We start from the raw sequence: 12,816 nt of genomic DNA on the forward strand, positions 1-12,816 counted from the left end.
ACATATTCTCGAGTAGGTTATTACCTTCCAACGAATGCGGCGAGGAGGGGCGCGGCGCAGGTGCGGGTGCAACATACCATCGGCGACGAACGACAAAACCAAGACAATCGCCCGTCCCCATCCATTGTCGCTGCTGCTGGTGGTGCTCGTTAAGAAGTGGGAACTGTGCGCGGCCGTCGGAAGGGACTCATCCACCGTGTCGGCGCGTGGAGAGGGAAAGCCTGCAGGGAACAACAATGCCTGTGTTGTGTTAAGCTCACGGGAGCTCCAAGGAATTAGGTTGAATATAATTGAATCGGGTCAAAATCTAATTTACTCCGGTCCAATTAAAATCTAATGTAGCTCACCAAGTCAAGCTAAAATCTTTCTTATCATCGAACCGGTCCACTCCTTTCCAGTTCTCCAAAGTCCAACGGATCGCGATTTTACGTGTAAATTAACACTGAACCCGGTCCAATGTGACGGTCGAACGCGAAGCCGGTTTGTTGTCTCTACTAACCCAGTAATTAACTCCGAACTCTCGTGGCATTTGGCCCATCGGTTCGTCACACTTCAACCACATCTGCCTACTGCTCCATGTCGCAAGCAAAGAAGAGGAAACTTCCTCTCTCTCTCTCTCTCTGCCCCCTTTCCATTGACCCAAACCAAACCCATTGATCGAAGAAGAAATCGAGACCTAAGGAGAGTCGGCGGGAGAGGGAGAGAGAGAGAGAGAGAGAGAGAGAGAGAGAGAGAGGGGGAAAAGTGGTAGTCATGGCGGCGAAGGGGTTGGCGAGATCTCTTCTTGTTCGGGGATTTGGATTGGCGTTGATCATCGTGTCGGCGTGGATTGGGGCGGCGAGGGCGGAGATCCGGGAAATGGAGGTGCGATCGGACGCGCGGTCCATCATCCCCTTCGACGAGTTTGGGTTCACCCGGGCCGGCGGCCTGGAGCTCAACGTCACCGGCATCGCCTTCTTCCCGGAGGCGGAGTCGCCGGACCTGTCGCAGCTGGGCTTCTTTCTATCTACCCGGGACGCATGGCTGCACGTCCTCCGCCAGCTGCAGGACCATGACATCACCTGCGCCCTCCAGTCCGACCTCGTCCGCCTCGTCTACTCCTTCGACGGGCTCGTCCCCCCGCCCAACCCCTCCGGCGTCGGCGTCGCCCGCTCCTCCACCTTCCGCTTTCGCTTAAACCTCACCGATCAGCCCGGACAGTTCATCCTCGTCTTCGCCAACTGCCTCCCCCCGCTCCGCGTCTCCATGTCCGTCCGCTCCGCCATGTTCAACCTTCCCGACCCCTCCCATCGCGCCTACCTCTCCGTCGGCGCGGCCGTCCTGCCTCTTGTCTACTTCATCCTCTTCCTCACCTACTCCGCCCTCGCCGCCGCCTGGGCCGCCGTCCTTCTCCGCAGGCGCCGCGCCGCCTTCCGCATCCACTACTTCATGCTCGCCGTCGTCGTCCTCAAGGCGTTCAACCTCCTCTGCGAGGCCGAGGACAAGTCCTACATCGAACGCACCGGATCCGCCCACGGCTGGGACGTCCTCTTCTACATCTTCAGCTTCCTGAAGGGCATCTCCCTCTTCACCCTCATCGTCCTCATCGGCACCGGCTGGTCCTTCCTCAAGCCCTACCTCCAGGACCGCGAGAAGAAGGTGCTCATGGTCGTCATACCCCTCCAGGTCGTCTCCAACGTTGCTCAGGTCGCCATCGACGAGTCCGGACCCTACGCCCGCGACTGGGTCACATGGAAGCAGGTCTTTCTCCTCGTCGATGTCATCTGCTGCTGCGCCGTCCTCTTTCCCATCGTCTGGTCCATCAAGAACCTCCGGGAGGCCGCCAGGACCGACGGCAAGGCCGCCGTCAACCTCATGAAGCTCACTCTTTTCCGCCAGTACTACATCGTGGTCATCTGCTACATCTACTTCACCAGGGTGGTAGTCTACGCCCTCACCACCATCACCTCCTACCGCTACTTGTGGACCAGCGTGGTCGCCGGGGAGCTTGCCACCCTGGCGTTTTATGTCTTCACTGGGTACAGGTTCAGGCCTGAGGCGCGCAACCCCTACTTTGCCATCGATGATGATGAGGAGGAGGCAGCCGTGGAGGCTCTCAAGCTCGATGATGAGTTTGAATTGTGAAACAGTACTTGGATCTTCAAGGAGGAATCAGGAAATTTACTTGCCTTCTACTCGATACAGTGTCAAGGGAAGCTCAAAAAACAGAGGTCGGATCTTTTATCCTTGTTTTACTTTTCTTTTGCTATGTTACAGTAAAATAAGCATTGCTGATCCGTTGCCGTTGGAGATATGGTCATCTTGTTTAGTGTCAGTACAATAGCATGTAAGTTTGTCTGTCTACTTCTCATTTATTGGTGCTATTTGATGTTTTTCAGTAATTATGGCATCTCTCAGACACTAGAAAGCCTGCATTATTTCATTTATTCCTTGTTACTTTTTTAGCTTTTTAAGTTGGATGATCGTGGTTTTTTCTTGTCGGTACACAATTCAGATCTTCCAGTCTGACTTTCAAACAGAATGTAGCGGTTTCCTGCGGTGTGAACATTATTTATCACATACTGAATTGTTGAAGCATCTGATTAATCTGTCTGAAAACAGCCATATACAGAATGCCATATTTTAGCATAATGCTGTATAATGTTTAAGAAATAGCCAACTGACAAATGTCATGTGATAATTCATTGTTACATGACTTTATCTTAGGTCCTTACGATTTATTATACTCTATAAGGAGGGTCTTATAGTTCCTTTTTCTTTGGAGTGCAATCATGCATCTTATTAGATTTCCATCTCTTATATAGGAAAAACCTCATGTTCTCACTTTTTTTCTTTTGATTGAGCTGCTGAATATGATATAAGATTGTGAATTTTTCTGTTATGGAAGTATTTTCATGTTTCAAGGTATTAGTTTTCGAGCACCTGCTTTTGCTTGCTATTGAGTATATTTTCATTATATAATGACAAATTATGTCCAGGGCCCAGACTACCTTGATACACAATCTAGGTCATCCATCTTAAACCCTATATGCAAATAATTTGGTGAGGAATTGAACAGCAACTAAACAATAGCTTTTGGGATGATTACATTTTATTTTGGAGAAAGGAGAACTTTTCTGTGAATTTAAGTAGCATCTGAACAAAAGCAATATGCATCACAGGTGCAATTGGTTGTTGGTAATGATCAAACCTCCTTGAGTGATGCTTTTTCCAATCCTATGACTAACATTTTGGTATTGTTGAAGTTATCTATAATGTTCAACAAAAAGGAAAAAAAACAATAAGTATGTCCTTTTGAGTCAGCAAGCCGATACTGAGTTGTAAAGCTCATAATTTTGTTCTACGATGGGGGTGAAACCAATCATGGCTTTAGCTGAGTGAGGATTATGAGCACTAGATAGGGCAAATTCGGAATTAAAAGAAAGAACAGCGTATCTAGGAGTGACAAAGGTCTGTGTTAGGTCAGGTTTTTTGTTGCCACAAACGCATATACTAAACAAAACGTTCAACCCAAACCAACCTGTCTAATAATCATGTCAACAATTTAAACCCAAATTCAGCCCACCTAATACATATATACCTTAAACCATGTCACTCGGTGTTGACACTTGTCATCCTAAATAATGACATCTGTTGTGTTAAATAAATTAATGCTTCTCACAAAGAAAAAAAGAAAGATTGTTCAAGATTTTTGAACAAGATTTGTGAGGAAGAAGCTTATAATAACGTTGGCTTATTAACTAGCATTAAGGATGAATGCACTATATATCTTATTTTGCTTCAAAGAATAGCTGGAAACACAAGACACCTAAAGTAGAGAATTTCCAAACTCTTATTAGAAAAGAAGTGAGAAAATTGAATCATTTTGAACTGGTCATATTGAGTAGTGAATGTGGAACCCATATTAGCTAGCTGGATGCTGTCAGAACCATGGAACTGATCAAATTCCGTGACCTCAGAATCACTTGGTGCTGGAGGCATATTAGAAATCTGAAACAAGTCAGTGCCAAAAATTGATTTTCCTGTGGACTTTTTTGTTTCGTCAGGATGCACAGGCATGAGGTAAACTTCCAACTCTATTTGCAAACTTAGCCTTGACTTTGACATTTTGAGTTGGGGAAGGTGATGGATTTCAAGGTTTAGTTCCAGGATTTCATTTCATTATTCTAGTCTTTTGCTTCATGCTCATGTACCTACTGTTAATATCCCCTCTTTTGTGTGGAATTTAAAGAAGATTTAACAGTGTCAAATTTGATCTTGCTGGTTGGAGTTTTAATCTGGCATCAGCTGGTGCAAGGTCTAAGGTTTCTTTGAACTTGCTTTGAAGATTGTAAGAAGAGTATTCTCTGTTTCATTCTAATGTTTAACTATATGCATATATTGTGCTCAGTTTTGTCCAATGTATGTGTTTGTGGCTTGAAGTTTTAAGTTGATATGTCTGGTTCAGAGAAGCTGGCAACTACTTGTCCAAGCACTGGTAAGTTCACTCAGATCTTGAAAGGTTAGCAGTAAGATGTGACACCTACTGGAGAGAGAGTGTTGAGGTTGGTTGTGATGTAATGGCTAACTTGTCTCACCTACCTGCCTTATCACAGGGGGTCCCAATGGTCCCTGGGAATGGTAGGAAGTGTGGAAACTCCCACTCCTATGCTGCCATGTCACATCTCCTGTGTATTTATTAGTTTGGTGTTACTATTGATGATCAGTGGAGGGAATCTTGAAGTCTATTTTGGTTGGAAAACTTAGAAGATGTCAACCATAAGTCTATTAGTCATCTTGCAGATGTTTAGTTTTCCTGTGTTTTTCATGTCATCAACTGAGTCTCACCATCTTGATTATTTCATCTAAACCTCCTCTGCTTCAGCATAGAGCTGATGTAGATGAACAATGATGAATGTATACACAAGTTTAAAAGATTATGTGTGTGTGTGTGTATATATATATATATATATATATATATATATATATATATATATATATATATATATATATATATGAACGATTTGATCATCACGGTTTCCAATTCGAATTAGATTCGATGGTTCAATTTCGGTTCTTAGAATTTGAGATCATAAATTCTTAGAATTTGGGATCATAAAGAATACCTAAGTAACCAAATTCCTTTGTCCTAATCAACAACTGGTTGGAGGGATATTTAAAAAAAATAAAAATAAAATGTGTTTCGAACTTGAATTGGAACTATCGGTTTGAATCGGAAATTACTATAAAATCAAAGTCATCGGTTCTGGAATCAGATTAGGGCTATGTAAGTATAACTTTGTACACATATATATATATATATATGCATTGACAAAAGTTACGATAAGCTGATTGGATGTGAAATAAGGTTCTATACTGGAAATTTTGTGCTTGTTTCCTAATAAATGTAAATCGATGGGAAACGAATGCCTTTTGGTTGAATCAATATGCCGGAGAATCCAATGATATAGAATCAATCTTTTCCAGCCAAAAGTAGAGCTAAAATAATTCACTGAGAATATTCTCAGTATTCCAAAGTGCAGCATATTGTTCGTGCCAAACATTTAAGCTTAAGTAAAGCCCCAAGCATTTGCACCGAAAATTTTCAAATCAAATTAGCAGTTAGTGTTAGATTAGGTGATTCTAATCAGTTAAGATATATTATAGATACGATTAGATTCTAATTATAATTTTTATTAATTAATAAATTTAATTATAATAAAATTCTATCATCAATCTTTTATGGTGTGAATGATAGAAAAAGAGAAGAAGATATTGTCTAGTTTTCTTTATGGATTAACATCTCTATAGCTTTCGAATATGACAACGATGCTCAAATAAAGACATTCTGAATATCATCGAATATATATATATATATATATATATATATATATATATATATATATATATATATATATGATCTATCGATTTTATTTTCTGGAATTAAAATTGTCTGCATGATAGTAGCATGATTTTTATACTTATAATTAGGTGAAATATCAAAACCATAATTTTATTTTCCACAAGAAAGAATAAATAGAATCATGACATTGATTTATCTTTGTTGATATAGCATGTGGGCCATCAACTCACCATCTTCTCTAAATACAAATGTGTTTTTGCACCATCATAATTATCTTCACCATCTTCTCTAAATACAAATGTGTTTTTGCACCATCATAATTATCTTCACTACCTGCAAAAGAAATTATTTCATACATTTTGCTCCTAATAGTTTCTTCTCTAATTTTCTGTGCATTCATGAAAGAAATTTTTTTTCAAAAAATTGGCACTTACCTCATGATTCAATTAGGTTAAAATATTTCGGATTTAGGATTAATTTTTATCCATATTAAAGCCTATCACAAGCCTAGTATCAAAGAGTTGATTGGGTTCAGTAATTCATCCTGAAAAATTTATATAAAAGTCTATCTGATATTTAAATTAATAACTCGGGAGAATGGTGATATAATCAAAGAGTAACCCTACGTCAGTCAATTTATCTAAACATTTTATAAGAATTTTAATAATCATTAAGATTAATTATGAAACTAATTCACCATAAAATTTTCATAAGATTGTCCAACTTTACTTATGAAACTTAAAAATAAAATCATATATATATATATATATATATATATATATTTTATTTTATTTTTTTTTTTTTGAGGCCAGCAGGACATCTAAATAAACATCACGTGTCAAATCTCTCTTATCAAACTTAAAATAAAATCTTTTTTTTTTTGGGGGGAGGAATTTAAGATACTAAAAGTAAACTTCAAATAAAATCATATTTTTTGGGGGGGGGGAGGAATTTAAGATACTAAAAGTAGCATTTAAAAGGACCAACGAGAAGCTACCTACCTAATATCGGTTAAGTTGTCGACGGCTGCTGATTAATCATGAAAACCTAAATTAAACTAGTTGATTAGGACAGGATACATTTATTTATGTTACAAATGAAGCACGCCCACCCTTTAAGATCGTGACACGTGTTTGCACTGTCGTTAGACGAAGTGGAAACAGTGGTTGCACTGTCGACTGCTTCATGATTGACTTCCAGAAAGAGTGAGAATTATTGACACCCACAGACAGATTAGCCAATCGTTTGTGATAAGGTGTCAGCTCAATTAGTGAGGCATTTATCTTTAATTTAATCTTTATTATTTTTTTTATAAAAATAAATTAAATTAAAAGAAAATAAGTGCTCGAAATAAAATCATTATTAACTCAAATTAAGAGTGGGATCGAAACACTGCTTCTTCCTTCCTTTTGCTAAGGTGACGGGACGCATCGAAAGGGGCGATGCTTTGGAGCGCAAGCGACGTGGTTCGATCGACCCTTGTCAGTCATGCCTACGTGACGGTGGCGGCACCAAAATTAAAGCCAGTGGAAATGCGTTTGAGCTTTGCCATGGGTGGTGGGACACCTGAAAACGCCGCGTCTACTACCACACATTACCTCCCCCCCCGCCTTTCCTTGTTCTCTTCTTGCCGACGTCGTCGCCGTCGTCGGCGTTCTTGCGCAGTAGTTACGTATTCGTTGTTTCCCCTGTTCTTTTTCTCGAGTCTTTTTGAAGGTCAGCTGTCATGGTTATGCATGCTGTCCTCTCTCTCTCTCTCTCTCTCCACATTTCTGCCATGGGGTGGGTGGCTTTCCTCTAGTCCAGCATAACTAACCCACTAGCCACAAGAAGGCCGATCGAGATCATTGGTCCTCGCCGCAGAGCAGAGCGGTGGGACTCGATAGATAGATAAATAAGAACGTTTGCCTTCTTCTTCTTCTCCACCACTCGGCTGTGAGCATGTCGGTGAATGGGCGGCCCCGTGTGCCTCCGGGCTTCCGCTTTCATCCCACCGAGGAAGAGCTGCTCTGCTACTACCTGAGGAAGAAGGTGACGTCGGAGGAGATCGAACTGGACGTCATCCGCGACGTTGATCTCAACAAGCTGGAGCCGTGGGACATACAAGGTGCTTCTGCTTTCCATTGATTCATTCGTGCATGGGAGTGATGTGGGTACGTAACCGTGAACTCATCATGTCCATTGGATGCACAGAGAAGTGCGGGGTTAATGGCGCAGCTCAGCAGAGCGAGTGGTACTTCTTCAGCCACAAGGACCGCAAGTACCCGACGGGCACGCGCACCAACCGAGCCACGGCGGCCGGATTCTGGAAGGCCACCGGCCGTGACAAGGTGATCTACTCCAACGCCCGACGAATCGGCATGAGGAAGACGCTGGTGTTCTACAAAGGTCGCGCTCCACGCGGCCAGAAGTTGGATTGGATCATGCACGAGTATAGGCTGGATGACCATTCCCACCTCATCCCCCGATCCGACGTAAGAAGCCCCATGCCATGTTGCTGCTTTCTCGATTCATCCGCCCTATGTTGGACTAATTGCGTCTGGCGATATAGATGTGTGCTGCCGTGTCGATGGGAGAAGCGACGAACCAAGAAGATGGGTGGGTGGTCTGCCGAGTGTTCAAGCAGAAGAACTACCACCACCACAAGGCCATCGACGACTCTAAGAGTTCTGTCAAGACCCAGTTGCTGCGCCCGGGCGGCGGCGACGACGCATTGGATCAGATCCTTCAATACATGAGCAGATCATACACGCGAGAAAGCCAAGGGACGAGCGACAACGCTGCCGACAGGGCTAGCAATCTTAGGCCGATCGAGACCGTCTTCGGTTGTGGCCTGCAAGAGATGTTCATGAAGCTTCCGCCTCTCGACAGCCCGACGACCCTCGGATCACCCCCAAGGAACCTCCCTCCTGACCGCTCCTCCGACGACCACGCAAGCCACAGGTCGCCGGCTGCGATCCATGCAGGCGTCGGCGACTGGGCTGCCTTCGACCAGCTGCTCGCCTCCCAGCTCGGCGGCCCTCGCCACCCATCTCCCTCGTCCGCAACACCGCACGCTGATGATTACCGACACGGCGGGGACGGCGACCTCTGGAGCCTGACGGCGGCGGCGTCACCGCTGTTTGACCGCATCAGCCCCGTCTCTCTATAGAGATAACGCAAGCTTGCAAAGAGTAGCGTCATGACCGATCTCTCGCGAAGAAGTACATATGATGATCAGTGATACATCGGTAGGACAATATGGTGTGTCTGTGATGTACGTGCGGCTCCCTTTTCATGTCTGCAATAAAACTCGGTCTCTCGTTTGCCGTAATGATATATGGAGACATCGTTATCTCTGCCGTCGCGAAAGCAGGGAAAGGTGGGATGGAAAGGGGACCAGAAGGAGAGAGAAAGAAGAGGATGGCGGGCGTTGGGTGGTCATGCAAACGCGATGCACCGAGAAAGCCAACCATCGCAAAGTGGCTTTCCCTGTAGGAGTACGTACGTGAAGGAAATACATATGCTGAAACCAACTGTTCTTCTTCCTAAACATCTCCTTTCCTTCCTCGCCTGCAAGCAAGCTTAGGAGAGAAATCCGGAGCATCTTGTGGCACAAAGCTGACACTAAAAAGGAAAGCTCTACAGGTCCATCCATCATCAAGCACACAAAGCTCCCTATCTGCTTCCCGATCCATTGGTCTCGGGGTAGGTGAGCTGGGCCAGCAGCAGCCGAAGGGTTGGAGGAGAGGACAGAGAAGTCCCTGTTAACCGAGCTTCTCAGAGGAGACTGACATGATCCACTTACCTCGCATGCCGTTCCTTTTTGACTATTAGGCCATGGGAATGTGACCTCCCAAGGATTTGCTGCTCCTCGAACGAGCATTCCATTCATCATTCGGCTCCTTTTCCCACTCTTTTTGGGTGGTAAATCTGCTCGCCATTCTGCGGGGAATAATATCTCATGATTCCATATTGGAGCAACGAGTAACCTACTGATGTCACCTTCATTATTTCATATCTGACGTTTAGATTGTGGATGATTCCATTATTGTGTTCATCATGCTTTATGTTCTTCATCTGTATGTTTAGATGGTGTTTCTGATCATTTCAATTTCCATGATTTTTTGCGCCATCCTATAAGTTTGCGTCCATCCTTTTATTTTCCTTGTTGATCAGGACAACTCTGATCATTTTATTTTGGGTGATTTCCGAGAAAAATGTGTTTTTTTTCGAAAAGTATCTCATTTTCAATTTTTTTAATAATATTATTTTTGATATCAAAAACACCATCGACGATTTATCTCTTTTTTCTCCCCTTTTTTTTTTTATTATGGATCGATTCAATTACAGTATTCTTATATTATGTTATAATATTTTTAATAATATAAAAAATACTATTGCTGAAAATATTATAATATATCTTTAAAAAACTATAGCATAGTACAAAAATACTATAATACAATGTAAAAATATTATGATCGGACCAGTTTACCATATGGGCCGATCAATATGAAAAGAAAGGAAAATAAAGAAAAAAGGATAAATGATTGATTGCCAAATCAAGCGTATTTCAAGTATTAAAAAAATAAAAATGACATTAGAAAATTATGAAAATAGAAAACACTTTGGGGAAAAGTCCAAAAAAAAGGGGTCTTCTTATGAGATTTTGCCTTTTTTTATTTTTAAGCTTGCAATTGATAACCCAATTCTACTAATGACAAAATTTTATAAAAATAATAAAAATATAATTTAATTATTTATAGTCCATCAATTGCCAATCATATCATTATTCTTACAATATCTTATTTCATCTATCAGAATCGACATTGCTCTTCATTCTTTAGTTGTTATGCATTGCTTGCCGTCTGTTGCTCGTAGCTTGTGATTATGTGGAGGAAGACAATATTTATGTCGCTATTGATTCGAAGAAGAAAAAAATGATAAAAATATTTAAAAAATTATAAATAATAAGAAATAGATTGTGAATATATCTCCTTTATGTTTGTTATTGGTAGATTTGATTGATTGTTCTGCTGCTCTCTAGGAGAGATGAAAAGACGTGGGGGAGTCGTCGTGATGAGGTTTGGTTGGCTGTTGTCCCAGTGAAATATCTACCTACGGCTTTTGACCGTCACCCCTCTCTCTCTCTCTCTCTCTCTCTCTCTCTGTGTGGAACATTAGCCAACAGCTTGATGATTGCCGACCCACCCTTCTTGCTTCGTCTCAAATGAATCGATGGGGGCCGTGCATGAAAGACGACTTCCGTTGGCTTGTTCCTGTCGGCCACTCTCGGCCTCAAGTGCATCCATCACAAGCTCTCCTGCGTCTGCCATGCCATGGCCATCGAGACCGAGCTCAACATCATCTTTTTCCGGGAACAGTACTCGGAGGCATGACTGCTTTGTCCTACGCAAATACCCAGCGGTGGGCGTCTCGCACGGATCAGGAAGCAGAAGCCCGTGCAACATCCATTTATCTTGTCATGCCACCCCGATGACCTGATTCCTCGTCCCTGCCAACGCCAGAAAAAGATACCTAAAAGAAAGTGATGGCGGAGTCCACTGATACGGTGATACGATCAGCATATTTATATCTTTAATGTTGGAAAAGACAGCATCGTTGGCACCATAATATAATGATACGTAGTTTTAGCTTTATTGTTGAACATAATTATATATATATATATATAAGAATAATGGTTGAACATAATTCAAGATTTAGTGTATTTACATTCATTCGATTTACTTCTACCAAATAACATAATAGTCATCTGTTCAAGTCATTAAAGAAACCTTCAGTTAGTATCAATTAACTAAGATTTTTTTAATTTTTTAATAAAAATTTGGGTTTTTAAATTTAAAAAATCTATCTGATATTTTAGATTTTTTTTATGTGCAGCTAACATTCTCCAGCTTCGAGTGTTATGTCACAAAATTTTGATTCTATTCTTTATTTTAGAAAAAAAAAGAATCTTTATAATGCTTCCTTTTCTATTATTTAAAGCTTCGACCAAATGAAATAGTAACAGGTTGATATGGCAGATAGTGTTAGGGTTATATATAAACATGTGAGGCCTACATTGTAGCTGAACATCAACAAAGCAGCATCTTTTCAAGCAACAAATTTCATTATGAGCTCTTCCTGATGATAGAGCAAACCTTTTTACATTACATTATTATGCATAACTTCACAGTGGATGCAGTTATCATATCTTGAATATACAATTTCCAATGTTTTTCTGAGTAATTCAAGCATCAGCAGCACCTTCGATCACAGATGATACCAGTCCGAACAACACACATTGCATAAGATAGTTCAAATAAACAGGAATAGAAGAAGGTTTTTCGGACACGATGACCATTTTAGTCTAGCCGGCAGGTACGGTGGCAGTGACTGTTTCAGGCTCACCTCTGCCCAATTGTGCAACCAGGGATTCCACGGGGATCTTATTGACATCCCGCCTGATTCCAATATCGGAAACAACACGACCGATGCAATACATGCTACTGGCTACCGCTATCAACCCACCGGGGCTTGTTGTCAGGAAGCGAAGAGGGGAGGACGCAACAGCAGTTAGTGCGGCGGTCAGGGACGATATCTGTCCGCTGCGTCCAACGCTGAATGTTGTTTCCACAAGCAAACCTGTTTTGGAATAGATAGCAAAGTCCTCGCAGTTGTTCTTAAATATGCTGTACATTCCAAACCCATTATTATCAAGGAGATATCTTGCTCGATGGAGGACAACATCAGAGGGATCCGAAGCTGCAAGCGTGCAGGTTCCACCTCGAGCTTTAGAGATGAAAAAGGCTGGGGTGACCGAGTAACGGAATTCGTAGAGATTGCCTCCAGAAAGAAAGCAATCAAGGCAGGAAATGATTACTCCATGCAGCCTGCTCTGATCACCACACCTTTCACATACGGTTCCTGTATTCGATGGAGAGGAGCTGAAGATAAATTGGTCTAATATTGTTCCTGTTCCAACTTCTTGGCCT

The 12,816-nt window shown here is 42.2% G+C and overlaps 3 protein-coding genes across 3 annotated transcripts in view; 2 read left to right on the plus strand and 1 right to left on the minus strand.

The window, feature by feature from the left end:
• Positions 1-557: 557 nt before the first annotated feature.
• LOC103990504 (protein CANDIDATE G-PROTEIN COUPLED RECEPTOR 7) lies at positions 558-2,381 on the plus strand. Its single transcript, XM_009409671.3, has one exon. The coding sequence runs from the start codon at positions 754-756 to the stop codon at positions 2,122-2,124; it is 1,371 nt and encodes a 456-aa protein (XP_009407946.2). The 5' UTR covers positions 558-753; the 3' UTR covers positions 2,125-2,381.
• Positions 2,382-7,593: 5,212 nt separating this feature from the next.
• LOC135642192 (NAC domain-containing protein 43-like) lies at positions 7,594-9,155 on the plus strand. The gene is made up of 3 exons (XM_065158123.1): positions 7,594-7,949; positions 8,036-8,316; positions 8,394-9,155. Exons 1-3 carry the CDS (start codon positions 7,784-7,786, stop codon positions 8,991-8,993), a joined length of 1,047 nt encoding a protein of 348 aa, XP_065014195.1. The 5' UTR covers positions 7,594-7,783; the 3' UTR covers positions 8,994-9,155.
• Positions 9,156-11,969: 2,814 nt separating this feature from the next.
• The window catches only part of LOC135643671 (protein LEAD-SENSITIVE 1-like), a 3,027-nt gene continuing 2,180 nt past the window's right edge, over positions 11,970-12,816 (minus strand). The window contains exon 2 of the mRNA XM_065160938.1: positions 11,970-12,816. This exon is cut by the window's right edge and continues 46 nt beyond it. Within this exon, the coding sequence (XP_065017010.1) occupies positions 12,192-12,816 (625 nt within the window). The 3' untranslated portion in view covers positions 11,970-12,191.

This window comes from Musa acuminata, chromosome BXJ3-7 (genome assembly GCF_036884655.1).
Source record: "Musa acuminata AAA Group cultivar baxijiao chromosome BXJ3-7, Cavendish_Baxijiao_AAA, whole genome shotgun sequence".
Lineage (NCBI taxonomy): Eukaryota > Viridiplantae > Streptophyta > Magnoliopsida > Zingiberales > Musaceae > Musa > Musa acuminata.

Bases quoted from the DNA above. Each gene is read 5' to 3' on its own strand.
- LOC103990504 (XM_009409671.3), top strand. From the start codon at position 754: ATGGCGGCGAAGGGGTTGGCGAGATCTCTTCTTGTTCGGGGATTTGGA.
- LOC135642192 (XM_065158123.1), top strand. From the start codon at position 7,784: ATGTCGGTGAATGGGCGGCCCCGTGTGCCTCCGGGCTTCCGCTTTCAT. The intron at 7,950-8,035 runs GTGCTTCTGCTT...TTGGATGCACAG, and splicing joins GGAGCCGTGGGACATACAAG to AGAAGTGCGGGGTTAATGGC. The intron at 8,317-8,393 runs GTAAGAAGCCCC...CTGGCGATATAG, and splicing joins ACCTCATCCCCCGATCCGAC to ATGTGTGCTGCCGTGTCGAT.